This window comes from Lampris incognitus, chromosome 12 (genome assembly GCF_029633865.1).
Source record: "Lampris incognitus isolate fLamInc1 chromosome 12, fLamInc1.hap2, whole genome shotgun sequence".
Taxonomy (NCBI): domain Eukaryota; kingdom Metazoa; phylum Chordata; class Actinopteri; order Lampriformes; family Lampridae; genus Lampris; species Lampris incognitus.
Genome location: NC_079222.1, coordinates 12,385,849 through 12,413,508, shown reverse-complemented (window position 1 = coordinate 12,413,508; position 27,660 = coordinate 12,385,849). Strand labels below are relative to the sequence as shown.

General features: G+C 45.3%; 2 protein-coding genes across 3 annotated transcripts in view; one reads left to right on the top strand and one right to left on the bottom strand.

Annotated features, from left to right (window-relative positions):
• The window catches only part of LOC130122161 (coxsackievirus and adenovirus receptor homolog), a 36,315-nt gene extending 28,610 nt beyond the window's left edge, over positions 1–7,705 (top strand). The window contains exon 8 of the mRNA XM_056291203.1: positions 7,516–7,705. Within this exon, the coding sequence (XP_056147178.1) occupies positions 7,516–7,705 (190 nt within the window). The remainder of the gene's footprint in view (positions 1–7,515) is intronic.
• A 2,569-nt stretch (positions 7,706–10,274) lies between these two features.
• Positions 10,275–27,660, bottom strand: part of vav2 (vav 2 guanine nucleotide exchange factor) — a 288,662-nt gene continuing 271,276 nt past the window's right edge. Inside the window, exons 11-27 of one of the 2 annotated variants that reach the window (XM_056290387.1) lie at positions 26,918–26,986; positions 26,668–26,754; positions 25,691–25,779; positions 25,451–25,586; positions 24,077–24,186; positions 23,897–23,998; positions 21,082–21,170; positions 20,920–20,933; positions 20,759–20,777; positions 20,114–20,241; positions 19,899–19,970; positions 19,650–19,711; positions 18,625–18,741; positions 18,217–18,304; positions 17,474–17,597; positions 14,709–14,863; positions 10,275–10,794 (exon numbers count right to left, since the gene is read on the bottom strand). In XM_056290387.1, coding sequence (XP_056146362.1) covers positions 10,747–10,794; positions 14,709–14,863; positions 17,474–17,597; positions 18,217–18,304; positions 18,625–18,741; positions 19,650–19,711; positions 19,899–19,970; positions 20,114–20,241; positions 20,759–20,777; positions 20,920–20,933; positions 21,082–21,170; positions 23,897–23,998; positions 24,077–24,186; positions 25,451–25,586; positions 25,691–25,779; positions 26,668–26,754; positions 26,918–26,986 — 1,509 coding nt within the window. In that variant the 3' untranslated portion in view covers positions 10,275–10,746. The remainder of the gene's footprint in view (positions 10,795–14,708; positions 14,864–17,473; positions 17,598–18,216; positions 18,305–18,624; positions 18,742–19,649; positions 19,712–19,898; positions 19,971–20,113; positions 20,242–20,758; positions 20,778–20,919; positions 20,934–21,081; positions 21,171–23,896; positions 23,999–24,076; positions 24,187–25,450; positions 25,587–25,690; positions 25,780–26,667; positions 26,755–26,917; positions 26,987–27,660) is intronic. The other variant, XM_056290388.1, reaches the window with a different exon arrangement.

Genomic DNA, 27,660 nt, shown 5'->3' with positions numbered 1-27,660 from the left:
CTCGAAATCATGTGGAGGAGGTACGACTTTCCACAGAGTAGACGACTTCCCTCTGACCGTGAGACCCTCAAAGCTCGAGTCCGTGGGACAGTACATATGCCAGGATGTCCACAGCTTTCCTCTGAGTCTCTACGGCCTTCAGCCTCCCTCTTCTGTAGTGGACCATGCATTTTGTCCCTCGCTATGGAGGGGGACACAGCAAAGGAAAGGGATTTCAGCTGTCCAGTGTGCGTTGGACCTTGTCTTCTCATTCAGCCGGAGACAAGCATCGTACAAATGTTACGGTAGACCTGGAAACGGCCGTGGTCTCAGAGACGGAAGTGTGGGAGTCGCAGCGGTGTGCTGTCAGCAGCCTGCAGCCTGCATGGAGTGAGAGGGGGAGCAGAGCAGCGGCGCTGCACACAGAGATGCCCTGGCGAGCCTGTCTTTCTCCGTATTGGGACGCCGTTGTAGATACCGGGCCATAAAAGAGAGACGACAAAGCAGTTTAAATTATATTTCTAAAAAACACAGCCTTTATTGCATATGAGTCAGATTTAAATGCTATTGTTTTTTTTGGGTTTTTTTTTTTTTGCCCCCCCCCCTTTTCCTCCCCAGCTGTGCTTGGCCATTGCCTCACTCTTCCGAGCCGTCCCGGTCGCTGCTCCGCCCCCTCTGCCGAACCGGGGGGGGGGGGGCTGCAGACTACCACGTGCCTCCTCCGATACATGTGGAGTCGCCAGCCGCTTCTTTTCACCTGACAGTGAGGAGTTTCACCAGTTCCCTCTCCCGCCCCCGAACAGGCGCCCCGATCCACCAGAGGAGGCGCTAGTGCAGCGACCAGGACACATACCCACATCCGGCTTCCCACCCGCAGACACGGCCAGTTGTGTCTGCGGGGACGCCCGACCAAGCCGGAGGTAACGCGGGGATTCGAACCGCCGATCCCATGTTGGTAGGCAACGGACCTCTACGCCACCTGGATGTCCCGGTATTGTGAATGGTTAACGTGTCAGATGTGTATTTCCCTCATCCAACAGCAGCATAGACGGAATGGGGGGAAACTGCATATTAACGCATCTGTATCAGCACCTAAACACCCCAGCCAAAACCCCAATTTGAACAACAGAGGTAAATTGAAATTGGAGATGTTTATCTCCCCCCCTGACTCTCCATGGTACACCTAAGGGCAGATGGGTAGGGAGATTTTCAAGCACACCTCTAACTTATGAATACACGTGACTGATGAAACCCACGGAACATATCTCAAAACAAATGCACAGTAATGTGTTTACAAAGAAGTCAGTAGACAAAGCACAAATTACAGTGACAGTAACAGACAGAGCTCTGTAAAGTGGGAGGCTTCATAAACAGGTTATGTATGACCCTGCTTAATAGAAAGACTTATTGTACTATTTGTCAATCTTCTCTTTGTAGTGTGACATACTACATCATTAAAAACACAATTTAGCTCAAAGTTAAAAGCCCAATGAGGTGGCAGCTGAGATGCAAAATGATTTATTCTGTAAGCACACGTTTGGGAGGCTGAAACTGACAGATACTAGAAGATCTGCTGAAAGCAGAAAACTTGTTTGCAAAGCATCCAGAGTTAATACTGCAAAGAAATGAACTATTTTCATGTTATCTCATACATGGATATCAACTTCACAAGTTTAAATTCACCCACCATGCTTTAATGAACATTATTACGCAGACTGAGAGGGAAGTTGGCGTAATATCATTGTAATAACATTGAATTGAATCCCAATTTGAGAAATAACCTTAATCTGAAGATGCTGTTGGAGCCAAACGGTCTTGGAGTCATTGAGGGCTACGGGTGTTTTTTGACAGATGAGCAGACCCCAGTCGGTAGTCCTGAGCAACTTGAAAGTACTTCATGATATCATGTGGTTGACTTGGCTTGGATACTGACAGGCACATTTTAGAGGAGATGATGTGAAAATTAAGAAAACGGTAGGTGGTTTTGAGAGAAAATTGGAGGGCTGAGTTCACACCGCTGAGGGGAAGGATATTAGTAAAGGCAGGATTTCAGTGAAAGCAGGGCCTCTGGAAAAGCTTTCAACTAGGCAAGCAGCAAGAAAGAATTAGTCTTATGTAGTTTCCAGTGTCTCCACACACACACACACACACACACACACACACACACACACACACACAGGCAGCGTATCGGGTTGAGGAGAGACATCCTTCCATTTGGAGAAAATCCTGTTTGACTGGGCCAGCTAGATACACACTGAGTGAAAGGTACATGGAAAGGAAGCGGTCAAAAAACAAGCCCATTACTTAAGACCGCAAAAACTGCTCAGAAGTATTACATATTGGCTTCATAAGCAGAAGCAGAAGCAGCAGCTTTGTGAATACATCTCGGGTATAAGTGCGAACTAGGCAGGATTCAATAATTGTGCCTGAGAGTGCCTCAGGACCACTTGATTGCTTCATTTCTCCCTGTAGATAATGCATCCAGTCACTCTTTTCCCATATAGGCTCCAGTGTTTTTCACAAACATGGCTCCTATTTTATAAAATTTTTTTAAAAGTAGTGGTGCCCAACCATGTGCCTTGGGGAAGGTCTATTAGGGGAGTGAAAAAAATAATCACACACTTGAGTAGTGCAGTACTGTTTTGCAATATTGAAATTATTTTTAAGATTACAATCAACGAGATGTGGCAATTTCTTGTGGGGGAGAGTTCCATAGGCGGGGGGCAGCATGACTGAAAGCTTTAGTCCCCATGGTAGTCAAGCGGGCCCGATGGTGTAGTGAGTTGGAGAGCAGAAGAGGATCTGAGGGTGCGGGAGGGCGTGTGGATATGAAGGAGTTCTGAAAGATACGAAGAAGCTAGGTTATTAAGGGCCTTGAAGGTGAGGAGCAGGATCTTGAAGTCAATACAGTATTTAACAGGGAGCCAGTGGAGTTGCTAACATGATATCATGTCACATCATGACACTCATACACAGTAAAAAAAAAAAGTTGGGTGTTAATATTTCAGAGTTGACTTATTTAAACCCAGTGTGAGTATTTTCAACACTGTGGAGAGTAAAGGCGTGCTAATGGTGGAGTTACAAGAAAGTGTAAAATTCTGCAGACATGCAGTGAAAATTCTCCTCTACAGCGTGATAAATACGAGCCATTTTAAAGGCAAATTTATCCTTCTGCCTTAGGGTATGCTACATGTACCCTATGCTGTAGGCTATCCTGTGACCTGACCTGCACCGCTGCAGAAATGTAATGACCCATCTTTATGCATGCCCAAAATCCAGGGAAGGAAATCACAGAAAAGTGAATCAGTCCACCGTCCAACATCACCAGATATGAGAGGAATGCACTCACGACTCTCAGTAAGGAAAATAACATCATATCAAACCAGACAGACTATCATGAGAAAGTTATGATGTTACGTAGCGACATAATTACTTATGAGCCCCTGAAACGAGATCCAGACAGTGGTTACATGAAAAAGGTGATAGATTGTCTGGCAGTTAAATTACCACACGAAACTTGACAAACATATTTGGAATTTGGAGATAAACCTAGCAAACTTCTAGCTCTACACACAATTTAATTCCCCAGATCAGATCCCCTCAGCAAGATGTCACCAACACCTCTGATATTAATAACTTTTCCAAAAATGTTTACACTAAACTTTATCAGTTCAAATCACCCGTAGACCAGCCTATTAAACACATTCCTTGACAACCTGCCTGTCCTCTCCGTTAGCCAAGACATTAATCCCAACTCGATCAACCTCTCTCCTTAAATAAGGTAAACCCAGGCCATCAAGTCTTTGCGGAGTGGTAAGTCCCTAGGACCCGATGGGTTCCCCATTGAGTTTTTTTAACCTTTTTAAATATCCTAAGCGAAACCCATGCTTAACATGTTTAATGAAGCCCTTAAAGCTTGTATATTGCCAGAGTCCCTCCATCAAGCTTCTATCTCTGATTCTGAATAAGGACAAAAATCAACTTGATTGTGGCGACTTCAGGCCCATAAGCTTGTGCCCAGTTGATGCCAAAGTCCTGGCTTAAGTCCTGGCTTGGAGACTGGAGTTCATCCTACATAAGCAAATCCACATTGATCAGAGTTTTATCAAAAACAGAACATCTTTGTTCAATATTAGACAAGTATCAAATATTTTTCATTCACCTTCCACTCTAGGGTCTCCTGAGGTCCTTGCCCTTTTTGATGCGGAAAAGGCGTTCAACCATGTCGAATGGAATTATCTCTTCTAAACTTTGCATAGATTTGGCTTTGGTGAGAGCTTCATTGCTTTGGTCAAGCTCCTGTGCACATCTCCCCTAGCTTCCGTTCACACTAATGATGTCTCCTCCCCTTATTTCGAACTGCAATGGGGGACAAGCACGGGTGCCCTTTATCTCCACACCTTTTTGCCCTCACTATCGAACCTCTGGCCATAGCTATCTGTACAGATACCATGATCTTGGGCATCAACAGGGGGTTCTGGAACAAAAAAAATATCCTTATATGTGGATGATGTCATACTCTACGTATCAGAACCAGCCACATCACTACATTGAGTTCTCCACTCTATTGAACAGCGTGGTACTGTTTCTGGTTACAAATTAAATATTAGCAAGAATGAACTGTTCCCAGTGGCGACAGGCATGGGCGCAAGTCCATGAATACTGGGATGGCATTCAGCACTTTACCTGCGCCCCCATCCATAGGGTTAGCGGTTGTGTCAGGAAGGGCATCTGAAATGAAATTTTGGCAAATCATTACGCGGACTGACAAGACCATACTGGATCAGTTGAAGCCCAGGTTACCAACGACCGCCATCGGTGCTGTGCCCTCACAGGGTACAAATTGAAACTATAAAATCCGCTGTGGCAACCCCTGAGAAAGAGAGAACAAGGCGAAAGAAAAACGAAGACGAATAAGATGACAACGACAGCAGCGATGACGGAAGAAGAAGAGGAGGAGGAGAATGAACTGTTCCCTCCAAATGTTGCTGTCATGGACACCCTCCCCAGCTGCCCCCCCCCCCACCAAAAAAAAAGGCTCAGTGGGGCTTGCCCTTCCAAATTTCCAAGTATATTATTGGGCAGCAAATATACACAGCATCCTGCACTGAGCCCATTGTCATTACAGCCTTAGTCACTGGGTCTCTGCCTGGGTGCAGATGGAGGAAACTTCATGCAGACCAATATCCCTTTAGACTGGCTTTCGCCCCTCTCCATGTCTCCTTCTAATCTAAATTATAGCCCTGTTGTTAGTCAATCACTGGGAATATGGAAACAGTTTAAATGCCACTACGGATTTCAAGCAACTCCAATACTCTCCCCCTGAAACAACAAACCAGGTTGTCCTCCATCTCTAAATGATAATGCCTTCATGATATGGCATAAGAGAGGTAGTATTTCAACATCTGGAGATCGGTGTATAGATAAAACGTTTGACTCCTTCTCTCAATTGTCCCTGCAATTCGAACTCTCCAGAACTCACCTTTTCAGATATTTCCAGATTCATGATTTTGAGAGGAAAAACTTTGAAGATTTTCCATCACTTCCTCCCAAAACTCTGCTAGATACTGGAGACCAGTGTTCACAGCGAAGGGGTTGTTTCTCATCTATACAACCTTACCGCAAAATTCGCACCATCTCAAGCTCTATTAGTAAGACATCCAGTGGGACACTGGTTTAGATTATAAGTTTAAGGATGATGAGTGGGATGAAGTTTTAGACAGAATACATTCCTCGTCCATCTGTGCCCATAACGGTCTTATCCAACTCAAGCTCATTCACTTCGACCAAGGTCAGGCTGTCTAAAATTAAACCTGACATTGTCCCGCTATGTGATAGATGCAAGCAGGCTACAGCTTGATTCACACTGATTCACATGTTTTGGTTCTGCCCAAAATTAATAACTTCCTGGAGATCGATTTTTGACTCTTATTTCTAAAGCATTAAAACAACCATGGAACCTTGCCCATTCATTGCTCTTCTTGGCCTGGTGGTCGCGTGGTTCAGGTTCTAGGCTGTTCCAGTGGCATCTGGACACTGCTTGACACCGCCTCATTATATTCTTCATATATCTTATAATTCCAATATAATTCTGATGTCATCATGCAATGTTGTAGTCTGTAAACTACAGACTGTAGACATTGCATGTCTGTATGGTTTTGTTTTCTTTCAAGTCGGCAACCTGCGTTATTATAGGCCTTCTGACATACAACTAGCACATGGAATGAACGCCACAGCTCTATTTATGTCCCATGTTGCTTCCTCTGGTGAGCCCGTGATCTGTGATGTTGACACTGATGGATTGATATAGGCAGGGTGAGCGTGGGCCATAGGACTGGAACGCTGTTCACTGACATCGAAATGGTCAGTAACTCAATAACACAGTATCATGCAACTGAGATTTAAAAATAACACTGTAGAGATAAAACTGTGATGGACTGCCGGCCTGTCCAGGGTGTCTCCCCGCCTGCCGCCCGATGACTGCTGGGAGAGGCTCCAGCATCCCCGCGACCCTGACAGCAGGATAAGCAGTTTGGATGATGGATGGACTGTAGAGATAAAAAGAACACTCAACACAACTGTATCAGGTTTAAATACAATTACACATTAGTGTCAATTTTTAACAGTTTTGAGTTAAATCAGCTGTGAAACGTGAGATTATGTTACTCTGAAGAATGTGATTAAACTAGTGTTAAATAATGTTTCACATTGTAGCAATAATTTTAACACAATGTTTAGTAGAATTTACTTTGAAAGTTCGACACTGACCATATATACATGTATATATATAAAAATGTTCTCCCCTTTTTTCCCCAATTGTTGTATCCGGCCAATTACCCCACTCTTCCGAGCCGTCCGGGTCGCTGCTCCACCTCCTCTGCCGATCCGGGAGGGCTGCAGACCACCACATGCCTCCTCCCATACATGTGGAGTCACCAGCCGCTTCTTTTCACCTAACAGTGAAGCGTTTCATCAGGGGGACGTAGCGCGTGGGAGGATCACGCTATCTCCCTCCCCCCTGAACGAGTGCCCCGACCGACCAGAGGAGGCGCTAGTGCAGCGACCGGGACACATACCCACATCCGGCTTCCTACCCGCAGACATGGTGTCTGTAGCGACGCCCGACCAAGCCGGAGGTAACATGGGGATTCGAACTGGCGATCCCTGTGTTGGTAGGCAACGGAATAGACCGCCACGCCACCCAGACCTACTATTTTCTAGGGGAAGTAAATGTTATCCGAAACGGAGTTAAGTTCAACTCTGTAGGCGTTAATCTAACAGTTTTGTTTTTACTGTATATGATATGAATCTAATCACCCAATTCTTCCCAGTGCACAGCCCTGATGTGTATGCAGGTTTTCCTCCCAGCTCATTTCACTGATTAGCCCTCCTTCAAGCAGAGGACTCATCAGTGAAACTGGATGGTGTAGTGTTGGGTTGGAGCGCCTACACACGGGCCTCCTTGGCACATGGTTATATACCACGTCTTTGAATTATCTTGCCGTTTCCTCACCCTATCATGTGTTGATCCCACAGAGAGGATGCTCCCGCCCCTCAGAGCCGCCCTGTCAGTCGAGCAACCAGCCGCAGTCTCATCCGGTACCCCGGGGTTGCTTATGTGGGCAATTCAGACCTAAGCTGTGTAGCTGATGACCCAGCAGGTATGGATACGCAGTTTGACGAGGATGAACAGTCACGGCGTTCCCACAAGACAGCCCCAGACTGAACTGAACCTCCTCCCCAAACCCCCGTTTACCTCTCTGTTGGTGTGTCGGCAGCTGTACAGAAAGTTTCCTGACATCCGCAGCTGAATATCTGGGGCACCACTGCATGAGACGGAGACTAATTCGATTACAGGGTCCCATTAAAAACTCTTGAATTTCAAAGCTCTGCTGTGTGCAGATGTTGTGATAACACTGTTCAACTTAATTGCTTTAAATGTAATCTTATTCAAATTAAGATGTTTCTTCCCTTTTCCTTTTCCTCACCAGATAAGGTTAAAGCAAATAAAACTTTGTTTTATTCATCCATACTGCAGCTGAATGTGTCTGTGATAAAGCCAATTTCAGAAACATATTTAATGTGAAAGTTATTATGCCTGAAAAAGCCTTTAACTAAGAAACCATGTAGTTTACTGCCCACATGTCCTGAGCTGTTATTACTGTAACCCTGCATAATGTATAATATATATATATATATATATATATATGGAATAATATCAGGAATACATCATGTATGGATTCCTATATCTTGGGACTGGGAATATAACGTATTGAAAAAAACCTCAATCCACAGTAGATAAAATGAACAACTGAATCCAAAATTTAGACAAAAAGAGAAATATTTATTTGATAGACTTTAAAAATATTCAACCACTTAAAAATTTACACAACTGAGCCTTGAGGATATAATGGCAGGAGTGGAAATATGAATAGCCACATGCAATGGGTTTTTTTGTCCACTACATAAACAGCGACTAATCCCCCCCGACCCCTTACCCCCCAATATGTCGGCCCCCAGCCCCTCGGGAGTTCTTCTGAGACGGCGGCAGTAGGTCTGAAGTGTTTGGGGGGGGGTCGACCTTGCAACACAAGCATCATTAGTTGACGCTGAGTTTTTTTGCGAGCAATTACAATTGTTTAAAAGATGTAAAACCAGTAAAATAGTATTATTACCCCCCCTTTTTTTTTTTACTGGCGTCAGCATCGCCAACAAAACTCAGGCAAAAATCTCACAGCATAAAAACAGAGCACCTGTCTCACTCTTTTTCTTCATCTGATTTTTTTGCTGTTAAAACTTTGACCTCACCACAATAATCATTAGCATCTCTTCAATAAATTATCTTTAATGTACATCTAGCGCAGGCCTGCGAGAGAGGGGAGACTCTACCTTCCAGACGGAGAGGGGAGACTCTACCTTCCAGACGGAGAGGGGAGACTCTACCTTCCAGACGGAGAGGGGAGACTCTACCTTCCAGACGGAGAGGGGAGACTCTACCTTCCAGACGGAGAGGGGAGACTCTACCTTCCAGACGGAGAGGGGAGACTCTACCTTCCAGACGGAGAGGGGAGACTCTACCTTCCAGACGGAGAGGGGAGACTCTACCTTCCAGACGGAGAGGGGAGACTCTACCTTCCAGACGGAGAGGGGAGACTCTACCTTCCAGACGGAGAGGGGAGACTCTACCTTCCAGACGGAGAAGGGAGACTCTACCTTCCAGACGGAGAGGGGAGACTCTACCTTCCAGACGGAGAGGGGAGACTCTACCTTCCAGACGGAGAAGGGAGACTCTACCTTCCAGACGGAGAGGGGAGACTCTACCTTCCAGACGGTGAAGGGAGACTCTACCTTCCAGACAGAGAGGGGAGACTCTACCTTCCGAACGGAGAGGGGAGACTCTACCTTCCAGACGGAGAGGGGAGACTCTACCTTCCAGACGGAGAGGGGAGACTCTACCTTCCAGACGGAGAGGGGAGACTCTACCTTCAAGACAGAGAGGGGAGACTCTACCTTCCAGACAGAGAGGGGAGACTCTACCTTCCAGACGGTGAAGGGAGACTCTACCTTCCAGACGGAGAGGGGAGACTCTACCTTCCAGACAGAGAGGGGAGACTCTACCTTCCAGACGGAGAGGGGAGACTCTACCTTCCAGACGGAGAGGGGAGACTCTACCTTCAAGACAGAGAGGGGAGACTCTACCTTCCAGACAGAGAGGGGAGACTCTACCTTCCAGACGGTGAAGGGAGACTCTACCTTCCAGACGGAGAGGGGAGACTCTACCTTCCAGACAGAGAGGGGAGACTCTACCTTCCGAACGGAGAGGGGAGACTTTACCTTCCAGACAGAGAGGGGAGACTCTACCTTCCGAACGGAGAGGGGAGACTCTACCTTCCAGACGGAGAGGGGAGACTCTACCTTCCAGACAGAGAGGGGAGACTCTACCTTCCAGACGGAGAGGGGAGACTCTACCTTCCAGACGGAGAGGGGAGACTCTACCTTCCAGACGGAGAGGGGAGACTCTACCTTCCAGACGGAGAGGGGAGACTCTACCTTCCAGACGGAGAAGGGAGACTCTACCTTCCAGACAGAGAGGGGAGACTCTACCTTCCAGACGGAGAGGGGAGACTCTACCTTCCAGACGGAGACGGCAGACTCTACCTTCCAGACGGAGAGGGGAGACTCTACCTTCCAGACGGAGAGGGGAGACTCTACCTTCCAGACGGAGAGGGGAGACTCTACCTTCCAGACGGAGAGGGGAGACTCTACCTTCCAGACGGAGAGGGGAGACTCTACCTTCCAGACAGAGAGGGGAGACTCTACCTTCCAGACGGAGAGGGGAGACTCTACCTTCCAGACGGTGAGGGGAGACTCTACCTTCCAGACGGAGAGGGGAGACTCTACCTTCCAGACGGAGAGGGGAGACTTTACCGTCCAGACGGTCCGGTCGGTCTCTTGGTCTCTGCTGCTGTATCTTTCTATGTTCGGCACAGCATAGCCTCTTAAGCGCACCCGGAGACTGACAGACCGAGAGCCTTTTGTTTTTCTCCATACAGAAATCAAACAGGACATCCTACCAAAAAAAAAAATAGAAACAAAGTAGAAAAGAGTAGAAACGCTCACTGCAAAGGATCCAGCAAAAAAGTTTTGTTTTGTTGTCTTTCTCCTCTTTCTTTGTGGTGTTCTCCTGGAGACAAGGTAGTTTGCTCTGAGGACTTGTGGACCGGTAGGTGGGCTCTGACTCGAAGGGGAGCCGGCGATGTCCAAGCCTTACTGCGCTCCTTCTTCATCCACGTAGGTGGAGGGGAACCACCCAATCTGAAATGGCAGGCGCGACAGTAAAGTTACCAGGGGCACAACCAGCTGGGTTTCAGCACAGGCAGCAAAACAAAGAGTTTTTAACAGTTTCCATTCACGTCTTTACTCCCCTCATCACTGTGAGACTGTGATGCAGCCACACTGACTATCATCATGCTACACCTTACCTCAAGTGAATTACTAAGCCATTATAGATCATTTAGTGTATTTATTTAATTCATTACTTTTTATTGATTGATTGGTTGGCTTTTGCCCCCCTCTTTTTCTTCCCAATTGTACTTGGCCAATTACCCAACTCTTGCCGAGCTGCCCCAGTCCCTGCTCCACCCCCTCTGCCAATCCAGGGAGGGCTGCAGACTACCACATGCCTCCTCCGATACATGTGGAGTCGCCAGCCGCTTCTTTTCACCTGACGGTGAGGAGTTTCGCCAGCAGGACGTGACGCGTGGGAGGATCACACTATTCCCCTCAGCGCCCCCCCCCAAACAGGCACCCTGATCCACCAGAGGAGCAGCTAGTGCAGCGACCAGGACACATACCCACATCTAGCTTCCCACCCACAGACACGGCCAATTGTGTCTGTGGGGACGCCCGACCAAGCCAGAGGTAACACGGGGATTCAAACTGGCGATCTCTTTGTTGGTAGGCAATGGAATAGACCGCTATACTACCGGGCCCCCCCCCTAATAATTGTATTTACACCATGGCCTGAGAGAGTACATGGCTTTGCCTGGCTGAAGGGTGTCAATTTATTTTGTTTGACACACAAAATGACGTAACACCTACGCTGAAATGGTTTGATTACTGTTAAGAACAGGCTGGCAAGGTACAGACATGTACCGTAAAAATCAATATCATGTCACCAGCTAGGTCACCGTACACAAGGTGAGTGCTAATTTAAGCCTATAAAAGGATTTGCAGCCCCTGCAGTGTTGGCAGCCGTGCTTTAGACAGCTGAAAGGTGTCCAGGAGCAAGAACTGCAATTTACTTTGCTACCACGTCTGGACGCTCCTCTTCACACCATCACAGACAGCAGCACTGACTTATGCAAAAGATCAGCACTTATCTCTAATGCGTCTGTTGCTCCCCAAGGAGGATATTTATATCCATCTTATAAACGGGGATTTGTATCTGAATGAAGGAAGGGCTGGACTCTTTGCCCTAGCAGGGAGGGACTCAGGGCTTAAAAGCAAAGTTGTCGAACTACCAACACCAGGAGCTGAGACTGTTGTGACTGCCATCTTCTTATAACGGAGCAGATCTCCCACTTCCGAGAGGAATCGATCCTCCTCTTCAAGAGTTGTCAAAAAATGATGCCTTGCACATCAGAGCCCTCATATCGCACCTTTCCGAGAGAAATCGACAGTTGTTTTTTTCTTAAAACATCACCTACCCCACTAAGAAACAATACATTTCCTGATACTCTCCCCCCAGATATGTAAAGGCTGTCCTCCTCCTTTCCTTCAGAGAAGCCAGATCCCTCTTCCTCCCCTTATTCCGAGTTCCCACAGCCCTCCACCCATTTTCCAGAGACGGGAGGTCCCTCCTCTGCTCTATATCCAGATGGCAGGTCTCTCCTCTGACCTATATCCAAACATGATCGATACCTAATCCAAATTTCCAGAATGTCAAGTCCCTCCCCAAAACCGAGTGCTGAAGTTTCCATGTCTCTCCATCCTAGATCCAGAGGTGCCATGTCCCTCAACCCAACTTTCAGAGAAGTCAGGTCTCCCTTGATTTCCTATTAAGTATTTCCAGAGGTGCCAGGTCCTTTGAGTGTTTCCTAGACCATGTAGGCCAGCACACCCTTTCACAGGAGCACTAACTCGACTTGACCCCAACACGCCCCCGTGTGGCACAAATAACATGAATGAATGAATGAATAATTAAATAAATAATCCTCAATAATTCAGCAAACCTTGTTTTTTTCCCAACCTCTCTACCCCGTATTCATAAAAATATTCAAAGTGAATCTCGAACACAGGTCATAGCAAAATAAGTGGCCTGAAATTGTGTCAGTTACTCCAAATGAACTGCAAAACGTGTCAGTCCCGGCCCTTCAAGGTAACGGGTACGTGGTCCTGTATCAAATAATTTCTCAACATCTTTGGCAAATGCCGATTTGGCTTTAACTTTAATAAAATGTTGAATCATAAACTGGATTTTTATTTCCAGGTGCTCCCCCCCAAATGATAGATGACTGAGGAGTAACAGGTTTTGTTTTTTTTTTGGTCACAGTGACGGCTTGTCTTTAATTGCTCATGAAAATAACTTAAAATGTAACATTAAAATTTCTGGGGAAATGTTTCTAATTGTGTGTGTGTGTGTGAGTGTGTATATAAAAAAAATATATATATAACAAAGTTATGTATATATATACATAAAACTTTGTTAAAAGAAACACTCAATGGTAGGGATATTGCTCAACAAATAAGGAGCAAAATAATCCAGTGAGTCAAGTAAATTCTCTATGAGACGGTACAAGCTGTTTCATGCTTGTTTCATGCTATAAGCAATCATCAGCTGTCACTGCTCCACCCCCTCTGCCGATCCGGGGAGGGCTGCAGACTACCAGATGCCTCCTCCGATACATGTGGAGTCACCAGCCGCTTCTTTTCAACTGACAGTGAGGAGTTTCGCCAGGGGGACGTAGTGCATGGGAGCATCACGCTATTTCCCCCAGTTCCTCCTCCCCCCTCAACAGGCGCCCCAACCGACCAGAGGAGGTGGTAGTGCAGTGACCAGGACACATCCGGCTTCCCACCCGCAGACATGGCTAATTGTGTCTGTAGGGGCGCCCAACCAAGCCAGAGGTAACACAGGGATTCAAACTGCTGATCCCCGTGTTGGTAGGCAACGGAATAGACCGACCGCTATGCTACCCAGACGCCCACAGTTTTCTTATTACTAATGTTATTATTGCACTCTTGGTGTGTCCAATAGTTTCTTAGGCCTTTCTTTACATCATTATTGTCCACATCATGGTTTCTAGGCATCTAATCATGTGATAACCAACGAAGTTAGAGTATATATATATTCTCTTAAGCACACATACTGCTTTGGTTTATTGAACATGCAATTTTATGCAATTCTCAACTTGTGTGTGTGTCTCATAAAAGGGACAATATTTTGGAATGGGAGTTTTGTAAATGCATTAAAGCAGTGTTTCCCAACCCAGTCCTCAAGGACCCCCAATCCTGCAGATTTTCATTGTAGTCCTGCATAGGTACTTGTACTTACTCAACCAATCATCTAATAACACTTAATTATGCAAGGTGTGCAAAATCTGACATCCATTGCTGACTGGTTGAATAACTACAAACAGGTACCTTTCACAGTTGCAAAGAAAATCTGCAGGATAGGGGGTCCTTGAGGACTGGGTTGGAAAACATTAAAGAATGTAATCAGATCTGCTCTTTTAAAGGAGCATGTCGCTACAAAGTTAACTCTTTGAATGAAATATGTCTGCAAATATGAATGGATGGTTTATTACCGGCGTTTATGAGCACATGGTCAAGGTATAAGAAGAATAGATGTGGATTAAGTTATCTGAATTGATGACAGAGGGGCCAAGGAATCTGTCAAAAGATACCCTTTTCTTTGGCACATGTACACACCACTATCATATGATAATGGTGTCAGTAAATTGCATATAATATATTATAGTCTACCAATAATAGCAATATATGAGTTTAGTCTTGAGATAAGATAGCAGGGCTAACTTAATTCTTGCACAAGTACCCAGAGCTGCAGGTTTTGCATGAGGTATTTAAGGAAGCATATTTCCAGGTTTTGATTTTATTGAGTGTAATGATACCAACCCTTGGCTTCATGCCTCATGAACAAAAAGTAAAGTGTATTACCAAAATTGTTTCATTATCCAGGTTATCCACATTTTTTTAAGTCTACTCACTCGTCCGTTGGCCTCTCCCTTCCACCAGCCTTTATCTCCGCCGATCTTGTTGTAAATCTTCACGACGTCTCCTTCTCGAAGTGACAGCTCCCTCATGTCTCGCGATGCAAAGTTGTACCTGGCTACCGCCGTGCTGACCACCCGTGGCGTGAGCGCTGTGAGCAGAGCCACAATGTCGGCCCATTAAAGTTTTTACTCCGCAAAGTGTTCGTTTCACAGGTTGGAAAAGAGTGGGAGCAGACAGAGGAGGAAGGTGAGTGAAGGGAGAGACATGCCACATGGAGGTGCCTGACTTTCAACGTCCGGCGTGATTTCGTATAAAACCGTTGGTGTAAGATATGTTGGTGATAAGATGTTCCTCTGGTGAGAAAGAAAATTGGATTTCTATTTTTCGATTTAATGAGTGAACGTCATCCTGGGATGGACTGAGATGTTCTTGTTAATGAAATGAGAACCGTGGGAGGAAGATTTAATGAGATCAGGAGCACCACGGCCAAGAGGTTATGAAATTAAAAGTGTGGTAAGCAAAATGAAGAGAAGGTTGCAAGATTAAAAAAAGGAATGAACAGGGAGACAAGAGAAAGGAAGAGAAGAGGAAAGAAAGAAAACAAGGAAAGGAAGAAGAAAAAGAAAGGAAGAAAGAAAACTGAAGGAAAGAAAAAGAAACAAATAAGCAAATAAACAAAGAAAAAACAAGGAAAGGGAGAAAAAAGAGAAAGAAAGAAAGAAAGTAAGGAACGAACAAAAATGAAGGAAAGGAAAAAGGAAGCAACAACAAGGAAAGGAAGGAAGGAAGGAAGGAAGGAAGGAAGGAAGGAAGGAAGGAAGAAAGAGAAAAATGAAGGAAAGAAAAAGAAACAATGAAACAAAGAAAAAACCAGGAAAGGAAGAAAAAAGAGAAAGAAAGAAAGAAAGAAAGAAAGACAGAAAGAAAGAAAGAAAGAAAAAACAAAAATGAAGGAAAGAAAAAGGAAGCAAAAACAAGGAAAGGAAGGAAGGAAGGAAGGAAGGAAGGAAGGAAGGAAGGAAGGAAGGAAGGAAGGAAGGAAGGAAGGAAGAAACAAAAACGAAGGAAAGAAAAATCGAAGAAAAAAAACAAGGAAAGGAAGAAAGAACAAAGATAGAAAGGAAGGAAGGAAGGGAGGGAGGGAGGGAGGGAGGAAGAGAAAAATTAAGAAAAGAAAAAAACAAAGAAAAAACAAGGAAAGGAAGAAAAAAGAGAAAGAAATAAAGTAAGAAACAAAAATGAAGGAAAGAAAAATTAAGCAAAAACAAGGAAAGGAAGGAACAAAGAAAGAAAGAAAGAAAGAAAGAGAAAGAAAGAACGAAAGAAAGAAAGAACGAAAGAAAGACAGAAAGAACCAAACAAACAAACAAATAAAGAAAAAACAAGGAAAGGAAGAAAAAGAAAGGAAGGAAGGAAGGAAGGAAGGAAGAAACAAAAATGAAGAAAAGACAAATCGAAGAAAAAAGGAAAGGAAGAAAGAAAGAACAAAGATAGAAAGGAAGGAAGGGAGGGAGGGAGAGAGGAAGGGAGGAAGAAAGAAAGAAAGAAAGAAAGAAAGAAAGAAAGAAAGAAAGAGAGAAAGAAAGAAAGAAAGAAGAGTACCTGACCAGAAAGGAGCTGAGGTCTGAGATGAAAAGTTGAGACCTTGTGGACTGAGGAAGGAGAAGTTGTAGGAAGCGCTAGTGGCTGCTGAGAGGAGAAGGGAGACAGACAGACAGAGAAAGACAGACAGAAGGTGAAGGAGAGACAGAAAACATTTTTATGGCTGCATGCATACAGAGCCCGGAGCTCAAGAGACATAAAACTGATAAAAGAAAAGGCCTGAAGTGCTGACTTCTACTGAAATACAGCCTGCTCAGTAGCAACACAGCATCATCATCATCAGGCCCCAATTATAACATCCTTTATCCAGAGTCACACAAAAAAAGAAAAACGGGGGGAGACCCTTGTTGTTGCTGCCAGTTGCATCTGGCTGGAGGGCCAACAAAGGCAGGCCCGTGTGGGAGGCAAGCCAGCGCGGCACCACAGTGATTATTTATACATTCTAATGGAGAAAGAGGCCAATGCAGCCTATTCACATGTCCAGTCCACAGGCCTCTGATTCAGCTGGCATGCTTCTTCTCTCTCTGTCTCTGACTGCTCTCTCTACCTGTCTCTCTCTCTCTCCGCCTCCCTTTCTCTCCTGTCATCTGGGTCAGGGGAGGTATCGGCCTGGGGATGAGCAGAGCAGCCGCGAGGAGAAAGGGAGAGGAGCGGGAGTTAGTCTAACCTACAGACTACCCTGATCGTTTTAGCCTTCTTTTCCGTGTCCACAGACACTGTGGGAAGGGACTGGATGTCTGTCGGACTTGTGGAGGCTTGGAGGGCATGTGAGCTACTCAACAGGTTGTGTGTCCTCTTTGTCCTGGTATTTCTCATGAATAATAATTGATGGCTGGGGTAAGGCCTGTAAGCTGATGTGGGCTGTGCTGTCAATTTTTGGGCTAATTACTCTGATTGTGAATATAAACAAGCATACAGAGATAATTAAAGTTAATATTATGACATCATGCAGCCTGAAAAGCCCCCCATCTGACATACACACAAATAGTCCGAAAGCCTTGTGGATATTCTGATGGAGGGGAAACCTGATTTGTGTGAACGAAGGAAGCAAATCTGCATTTGTGTTCACTATCACTGTCATTTAACATGTTGGTACGTGTGTCTGTTTGTTAGGCAGGTTCACCCAGTGAAGCAAAGTAAAGGTGTGCAAGTTTACCTGTATTGCGGGATTTGCCCCGGCCTATGGAGCGTGCTTTGGACTTGTATGCGTAGCGCAGTGTCGTATCTAACAGCTTGAAGCTCTCTTTCAGTGAATGTGACTGGTAATACTCCACTAGCTCCTGTTGAATAAAACACAGATAATGAACATTCACACCTAGACACAATTTAGTAGGGTTAATTTATATTAATAATGTTATCATAGTATCCATCCATCCATTATCCAAACTGCTTATACAATTAGGGTCACGGGACGCATTGTTAATTATTTAATCATTTTACAAATTCATTAATTTATCAATGTTATTAATTAATTGTTAATTAATATCATTAATTATATTAATTTAGTTATTTAATTCAGTATTTAATCAAATGCTCCACACTTGAGCCTCATAACTTGATTGCGTAAGTCAACACGACCCCTAAATAACTAAATCAAATGAAACTGAAATGTCCATGGAGGCCCTGTGATGGCCTGGCAGCCTGTCCAGGGTGTCTCCCTGCCTGCCGGCCACTAGCTGCTGGGATAGGCTCCGGCATCCCCGCGACCCTGAGAGCAGGATAAGCAGTTCGGATAATGGATGGAAAAGACAATGAGCGTTTTGACAAACAGCAACGGCGTTATTGTTCTTCCAAATAAAAGTGTGTACTGTTTGTACGTGTTAATTTGTAAGCGTGTGTGTGTGATCGCCCGCATGCGTGTGACGGACCGTCGCGCCCCCGCTAGGTTGGCTGCCTTACCAGGAGACTCTCAAACTTCGTAGCCTCGGTTATGTGGATCCAGCTGTCTTTCTCAATGACTTTGATGTGCTTCACTTCATCATTGAATCTAAAGGAAATGAAACGCCGACAGTTCATCATACACCGAGACACAGCCAGGGGAGACAGTCATCAGACATTACCACAACACATCACCGCACCACAGCTCTGATACAAGCCGTTACATCATCCGGCTCTGGGATGACTCCTCCCATGGGAAACACATGGAAGATGTGGGATCAAACAAGCAATTACTGAATAGTAATTACGCCGAGTTAAAAGAAGCTTCAAAAGCGGACTGGGGCATCCGATGAGGATTCTGTTCCCCACACGAAGCGGTTCGGAACCCTCTGCGAGCGTTCGCCGTCCTGTGCGATTCTGAACACTCACTTGATGCTGATGGCGAACCTCTCCCCCTCGGACGTCCGCTCTCTGATCAGGTAGGTGCCGTTGCTCTGGGACTTTAACAGGTTGTCGGCGTGCTGCCGCTCCATGTTCCCCGCAAACCTGCACGACAACAAAGGACACAGCTGTAAGGACAAGGGACTTCCTAATATGAGATTACAGAGACTGTTGAGGCCACATGGGGGCAACGGGTTTGTAACGTCAAACTACCGGGAAAATAATAACACTTGTGGCAGCCACCATGCCTGTGGCCTGCTCCACTTTGATACGGTCCACTGAGGAAGTTAATTCCTTTTCTGGCAACCGAAGAACTAGAGATCTTTTCCTTTTAAAGGTAAAACTCTCAAAAGGATTTCATGAAAACAAGGGCTATTACAATGAAAAATTCTGGTTTAGTTTACACCCCCCCTTTTTCTCCCCAATTGTACCCGGCCAATTGCCCCACCCACTCTTTCGAGCCGTTCCGGTCGCTGCTCCACCCCCTCTGCCAATCCGGGGAGGGCTGCAGACTACCACATGCCTCCTCTGATACACGTGGAGTCGCCAGCCTCTTCTTTTCACCTGACAGTGAGGCGTTTCGCCAGGGGGGGATCTCCCTATTCTCCCAAGTTCCCCCTCCCCCCAGAACAGGCACCTCGGCCGACCAGAGGAGGCGCTAGTGCAGTGACCTGGACACATACCCACATCCGGCTTCCGACCCACAGACACGGCCGATTGTGTCTGTAGGAATGCCCGACAAAGCTGGGGGTAACATGGGGATTCAAACCAGCGTTCCCCATGTTGGCAGGCAACAGAATAGACCACCACATCACCTGGACGCCCTAGTTTACATTTTGATTTGAGTGAATAAAGTGAATACCATCCAGTTTTGGTGGCATTAGTGCTGAATAATGACAAGATCATGTGAGACATAAAACAGTTGAAGTGAAACAGCATTTTATGTGATCTATGTAGTTTTAGGAGGATGCAGTCTTGAGTTAACCTACAAACTCCACATGTATGGGACTTACCAAGGATATCCATGGTAATCGGTTTCCCTCGAGGACTGCCGGCTTGGGAATGACTGGGACGGCTGGGCAAAAAACCAGAATTTCAAATTAGAGAACTCATAAACAGAACATAGCCACTGTGCACAGCCAAAAAAATACTAATATGGCTCATAGGTACTTAAGTATCCACAAAAGAGCTGTAAGACCATTGCACTATGCCTTTGACAGTACACATAATTATTCTGTTCACATCCACACGGGTTTGTTTACCTTGGGGTCCAAATAAGGCTTTACACAGGAACTGGGGAAAAAGCCACTCTTCTGGGTTTGAATCAGCTTTCCCTTTGTAAAGACAAAAAATAACATACAGTAGAGTTCAGCTTTCATGGCCAAAATAAGTAAATAAGTAAGTAAATAGTCTCAAATACTCAGCATGTGAGGTTTCTGACTATAGGGCAAAGTTAAGATAAGATTTACTTCCATACCTCCCACCAGGAGGTATCAGGGTCTCCCTTCATTAACTCAATGAAGTCTCCTGTTTGGAAAGAGAGTGCAGGTTTTCCTGGAGGGGTTGGTGTTCCGTGGTAGTTCCTCACTGCCACCATCTTTGGACCTAGGAGAACATAGTTGGGTCAACAAAGTTCAACCAATTTTCTTATATATTCAAGTATGGTTTCTGAACTAAGAAGAAGCAGATACAAGCCTGATGACATGAGTTGGGAGGTTTTCTTTTAGCTATTAATAACTGTTTTGCATCAAGTTGAGGTCAGTTACATTTACTTCAACTGAATATATATATAAAAAACCTTTGACTGAGAATAACATATTGCTTATTTCATTTAGACTGAGTGATATATTTTTAATTTTCAAACGAAGTCTGCTTCTTAAATTTCACTGACCCTGCTCTGACAGGATAACATGAGGCTCAGGCGTTAAGTGAGCTGTAGTAGACGTGGCCACTAGATGGCAGTAGAAAGTTGTGCTGCTCTTTAACAGCATTTAAACTGCAACAATCTCATCAGACGGCTACTTTCACACGACCTTGCAGCTTTAGCCAGTTCTGTTCTGTAAAATGTCTCCCCAACAAACTGAAAACCGATGCTATTACTGCTAAAATAAATGATAATTACCTGATGACATCCCAGGTTCCTATGAAAGGAAAAAAAAATTAGTCAACACAAGTCTTGTTTGCTTCAGTAAATGGAACATTTATCTATGATGGACCATAAAAAACAGGGTTGACACAACACCCTTAAATGACTGGCAAAATCATTCCCAGGGATATACTCACCAAATCAAGGGGATCTGAAGGAAAAACAGAACAGGCAGACAGAGAACCATCACTACAAGGTGACTCATTTATGATTTACAGCAATGTCCCAACCCCAATAAAAGAAGTGAAATGACGGAGAAGTAAAACTCAGTGTGAGTTCCTACTGTAGTGGATACCTACTGATTTTGCAGATGGTGATAACTTCCAGGCACTCTTTATGTACTCCTGCCCCACAACGAGAGCAGTAGTACCCTTGATAGAAGATACCCCTGGAAGACAGACCAATACACAGGAAGTCAGAGACAGACTTTCTCTCTATACCTCCCTCTCTCTCTCTCTCTCTCTCTCTCTCTCTCTCTCTCTCTCTCTCTCTCTCTCTCTCTCTCTCTCTCTCACGCACACACACACACACAAACTCTTGTAATTTTATGTTTACGAGGACCCATCATTCATTCCCTAGCCCTTAACCATAACCACCACAACGTCATAGTTAATCTTAACCGTTACCCTAACCTAATCCTAATACTTTTATTTATTTATTTACCCCCCCCCCTTTCTCCCCAACTGTATCCGGCCAATTACGCCACTCTTCGGAGTCGTCCTGATCCCTGTCCACCCCTTCTGCCGATCCAGAGAGGGCTACAGACTACCACATCTCCTCCGATACATGTGGAGTTGCCAGCTGCTTCTTTTCACCTGACAGCAAGGAGTTTCACCAGGGGGATGTAGCGCGTGGGAGGGTCACGCTATTACCCCTGGTTACCCCTCCACCCCGAACAGGTGCCCCGACCAACCAGAGGAGGCGCTAGTGCAGCAACCAGGACACATACCCACATCCCGCTTCCTACCTCCAGACATGGCCAATTGTGTCTGTAGGGACACCCGACCAAGCTAGAGGTAACACAGGGATTCGAACCGGTGATCCCCGTGTTGGTAGGCAACGGAATACACTGCTTCTCTACCCGGACGCCCAACCTAATCCTAATTCTAACATTAACCCTAAACCCAAACGCTAACCTTAAAGTAGACCCTTAAATCAATCAATCGATTGACTGACTGAAACAGACCCTTAAAGAAGTGAGGACCAGCCAAAAATTCCTCACTTTGCAAAAAAAAATGTCCTCACTCTTATGGTTAAAAACTCAAATGGGTCCTCACAAATACACAAATACACACAACGAAATGAGAGTCAGTCATTGTTCAAACACACAGTAATTCATTTTGCACCAAAAGGGGTCATGCCGCATTGTACTTAGGCACCGCAAAACAAAACCTGAGGTTTCACATCCCATTAATATATATGACTTCCCTTCTATTTCCATTGATTCCTAGATAATAATATATTTAAAACTCTAATAGTTTCTTAATGTATTTAATTCCTTATAATATTGGTGAACATTGTAGCACGTTGTTTGTTACGTATACTTTAACTCTGCATGAATCGCACACCGACACGTCTAATAGCTGGTGCCATAAATCACGGTGGAGTCCGCTGGGGCCGCAGCTGCAATTAGCAGCTAGTAGTGAGAGGACCGCCGCTTCCTGTTTCCATTAGCACTGTGAATTTAGGTCAACCCAGCCATGAAGTTTGTGGGTCAATACGCAGCATTGACTTTGTCCAGAAAATTGTAATGGAGGTCAAAGTGCGGATTTAGTGGCATGAGTCACAATGACTTATTCCATCTAAAGTTAAGCAGCACTGACACTGAATGAAGGGTTGATTGGATGGGTTTGGGAGAGACGATTATTGATAATATCATCCCTCTACCGCCGTCAGTGCACTAAAAGGTGTGTTACCCAGAGACTTTTTCTGTTTTTTTTTTTCATTCATAATTCTTTCCTCAACCCCCCCCCTTTCTCCGCAATTGTATCTGGCCAATCGCCCCACTCTTCCGAGCTTTCCCGGTCACTGCTCCACCCCCTCTGCCAATCCAGGGAGGGCTGCAGACTACCACATGCCTCATTCAATACATGTAGAGTCACCAGCCGCTTCTTTTCACCTGACAGTGAGGAGTTTCACCAGGGGGACGAGGATCGCGCTATTGCCCCAAGTTCCTCCTCCTCCCCAAACAGGCGCCGCGACCGACCAGAGGAGGCGCTAGTGCAGCGACCAGGACACATACCCACATCCGGCTTCCCACCTTCAGAAACGGCCAATTGTGTCTGTAGGGACGCCCGACCAAGCCAGAGGTAACAGGGGGATTGGAACCGGCAATCCCCGTGTTGGAAGGCAACGAAATAGACCGCCACGCTACACAGATGCCCTTCTTTCCTTAATTTTACAACTTAATTTACATTTCTTCAAAGTTATCATGTGTCTGGTGTTCCTAAATTATGAAATTAAAAAAACATTGTGTTATATTGCGTTACCATCCCGTACATCGTGTGACGGCTACGCTACAATATTTACAACAGCCTCTGTCAGACGGTATAGGATAATCTTTATACATGGTCTTTGTAAAAAAGCTTGTGTGCAGTATAACTCTCATGCCATCTGATACAAACTCAGTCTAAATACTTATGGAGCCTGTGTAAAATAGTCCTAGGAATTATTCAGTGGTAGGACTGTACTGAGGTGGGGAGAGTTTAATGCACTTTTTGTTTTTAATATTTACTGTGTGTTATTTTTTTTTATGTGGCACTGAGGTCCTTGTGAAACAGAATTTCGTTCCCTTGTATGTATGAGACATGCATATAAGCAAGGCTCAGCGTGTTCGGTTTTTATTTTTCAAAGCCATCCAGCATGGGAATTTCGCCACAAGAGGACACTGTTACATAACCTCACACGAACAGGAACAACTTTGGGATCCGTGGAAACATAGAATCCGGGTGAAAATCAGTTCAAACCGATTTGCTCCTTACAAAAAATCTGGGTATTTTTTGGTGAAAATCAGTAAAAACCATAAACGCTAAGCCTTGCATATAAGGCAATGACAAATAAAAGCAGTCTTAGTCTAAGAGGATAAAAAACAGCGATTGGGTCAATGTTTATTACCTCAGCAGCATCTTGCAGGCCTGACAGTTGGTATTTTCATCGAATGTATGCATCTGGAAGTTATGCTGATTGGCTGTGGCTCTCTCTGGCTTGATGTTGGACCTTAACGATTGGAAAGCACAAGTGAATTGTTGTGAATGAAAGAAAGAGATGATTAAAGTAGCTAATAGCAGTACTCACATTGCCATCTCAAACTGCTCCATCCACTTCCTCTTGGTCTCCTCAGTTTTACAGAAGAATTGGAAGCCCTGCTTCCCTTGCAGATGGATCAGGTAGAAACCGTATGACCACTGGGGACAGAAAGTGAAGGCGCAGATGGTAGAGAGACACATGGATGCAATGGATTTGTGTGCAGCATGGCTCAGGAGGTAGAGCGGGTTATCCGGTAATTGCATGGTCACTGGTTTGATCCCCGGCTCCTCCAGAGAGCATGTCGAAGTGTCCTTGAGCAAGACCCTGAACCCCCTAACTGCTCGTGATGAGCAGGTTAGTGCCTTTCATGGCAGCCTCCACCACCAGTGTGTGAATGTGTACGTGAATGTGAGACATACACTGTAAAGCACGTTGAGTGATAGGTAGGCTAGAAAAGGGCTATATAAATACAGTCCATTTACCATTTATATGTAATCAAAAATAGAAAGAATCCATTGATATAATGTATATATAGTGAATTCAGGGGCAGCTGGAAATCCGCCGCAGCCGAGAACCAAACCTGGGTAGCCCAGACCATGGGTGACTGCACTAACCAATCAACTAAAGGGTCTGACCCGTTAGCCAAGGGCTAGCAAGTCTAGTCATCCGTGGTCGTTACACTTCCCCCCCTCCTTCGGGAAGCACGTCCCCGCACTTCACCATATCAGCTCCCTCGCGCCTCTGGGCTCATGTGCTTCTGATGGCCTCACGGTCTCACCCCCCCGCTTCTGACACCAATTTAGCGAATTCAAAGAACCTAACCCGGATAGCCAACACCATGGGCAACTGCGCTAACTAGTCAACTAAAGGTTCCGACCCGTTAGCCAAGGGCTAGCGAGTGTGGTCATTCGTGGTTGTTACATGTGCCTTACAAAAAATAATGCTTAGCGATGTGTCCGACCTATGTAAAGCTGGCGCACACCACACAACCAGTTAGTGTCTCATGCGATCACAGCATGGCACCCCAAACGCCACAGCAAAAACTAGGCCGCTGTGAGAGGATGAGTTAAATAAGGGGTCACTTCAGCTTATCATTTTTCCACTCAGCTGGCAAGCACACAAAAAGAAACCCGCCGGAGAGAGAAAATGTTAGATTGGAGGTGCGGTACACTGCGGTAGGCAGGATGAATCGTAAATGACCTTCATTGCATTTACATGATCTTTTAAGCATGGACAAGCACCATACATACCTGACACTTTAATGCATTACTCATGAGGCCTGTATCTAAAATTACCATCAACACGCTGCTTCAGCTCAAGGACGTCATTTATACTGATTGCATAGGGTGTTTCATAACCTACATGCCACAGATTTGCAAGTATTCAGCATTACAGATGATGTATTCTGGCTGAATTTCTCACCTTCCTCATGTCTCTGCTGTTGTTCGTGGGGTCATCAGAAATTTTGTATGACTCCAGTTCAATAATCTCTTTAAGCTCATAGCTGTAGCCTTTTCTCTTGCAGACGATGACTACTTTATCAAACAAAAATATATACCTGCAGATGAGAGCACGTCCGTTGGTTAAAATGGCGGGAAGTATGGAGTAATCTTTAGCTCGCTAACATGCAGTGTTCTGTTCTGGTACACCGAACGGACTTACCGGTCCTGCTTTGTTCGGTTGACGATAGAGGACACCTTCAGTTCTCCGTCTATCTTTGGCCTTCCATATTCCTCCAGTCTCACCTGCTGCTTGAGTCACACAGATACACCTGCGTCACGTCACTGCATGCTATAAACTCTCATTCAAATGACAGACTTCAGAGAAAATAATGAAAATAAAACCTAAATTTTGCAGCGAGGTAACAGAGTTTGAACAAAATGATTCAAACAAATACGTACACCTGGCTGGTTTTTTATCTATTTTTTTGGACCCCCCCCCCCTTCGAGCCATCCCAGTCGCTGATCCACCCCCTCTGCCGATCTGGGGAGGGCTGCAGACTACCACATGCCTCCTTCGATAAATATGGAGTCGCCAGCCGCTTCTTTTCACCTGACAGTGAAGAGTTTCACCAGTTCCCCCTTGCCCCCATTTGGAGCCCTGACCGACCAGAGGAGGCGCTAGTGCAGCGATCAGGACACATACCCACATCCGGCTTCCCACACGCAGACACGGCCAATTGTGTCTGTAGGGATGCCCGACCAAGCCAGAGGCAACACGGGGATTCGAACTGGTGATCCCCGTGTTGGTAGGCAATGGAATAGACTGCCACGCTACCCAATCAATTTATCTTTAACTTGATAATCGGAGAGAAGTAGGACAGATGGAGGCAGACGATGTAAGATGGTCTTTCTATGTGGAAAAAAAATCCTGCTGAGGATTCTGCTGTTGTTAAGGATGAGTAATTGATTCTCAATAAATTATCCCAGACATGCTAATGAAGGGATTAAATTCTTTGCTGGTCACATATTAAGTTTTGGCATATGAGAGTTCTCCAACATAAATAACAAGTAAACCTCGTGGACTGGTCAGACCTCCTCTGGTGTCTAGAGACATTAGTAAACAAAATATCTGTAATGAACGATCCAACCCTTACCAGATCAGACTTGCTGGGAATGGACTTTTCCATCAGTACTTACAAGGTTTTCAATTGAACTTTGGAATTCACAAATTTTCTTCAGTGTTTCGTTGTCCCTTTTGACTTCGTTGATGTACATAGCCAGGTCCTAAGAGAGCGACATAGAGTTTGTATAACTTTGGCTTGGAGCACAGTAGAGTCATAATTCCATTTTTGTAGTGAACATACACACATAATTCTACACAAAATCTACACTGTACACACACACTTACAAACAGACAAAATCAAGCAAAAAATTACGTAACACACACCTGCATAGCTTCCAGTGCCTGCTTGAGCTGCTGTATTTCCGGCTGGTCAAATGTGTGACTCAAAAGCTCCTGAGAGAATAAGAGTCAGTTAGCGTAGCATAAACAGCACAACACGATTCCATTCCTGCACTCTGTGAGAATGCCTTGTCTTTTACATTTTTCAAAACTCAAGTAACAAATACACTCCACATGGTTCTAGTCATTATACTAGCAGAGTAGAATTTTTTTGGGGGGGGGGGGGCATCCCCTCCCCCTTTTCTCCCCAATTCTATTCGGCCAATTGGGAGATGTTCCGCACGACCTCAGCTAACGTCAGTGAGTTTACGGAAGTAGCAGTGAGTTACATCTCTATGCTAACAAATGCTATCATTCCGACTGCCAAGATTAAGATCTTCCCGAACCAGAAACCATGGGTCGATAGAGCAGTTTGTGTTTTACGCACGCTACGAGGCTAACGGCACCAACAACAGCCAAAATGGCCACAGTAGACAGCGGGGAATCCCCATTCACCATCACTGAGAGCGATGTGAGGAGGGTCCTTAGGGGGGTAAATGGCAAGAAAGCTGCAGGGCCTGACGAGATCCCTGGCCGGGCCTTAAAATCCTGCGCTAACCAGCTAGCACCAGTGTTTACATACATCTTTAACACATCCCTGGCCCAAGCAGTCGTCCCCTCATGCTTCAAGCGTTCCATTATTGTCCCTGTGCCAAAGAACAACAGTCCATCATGCCTGAATGACCACC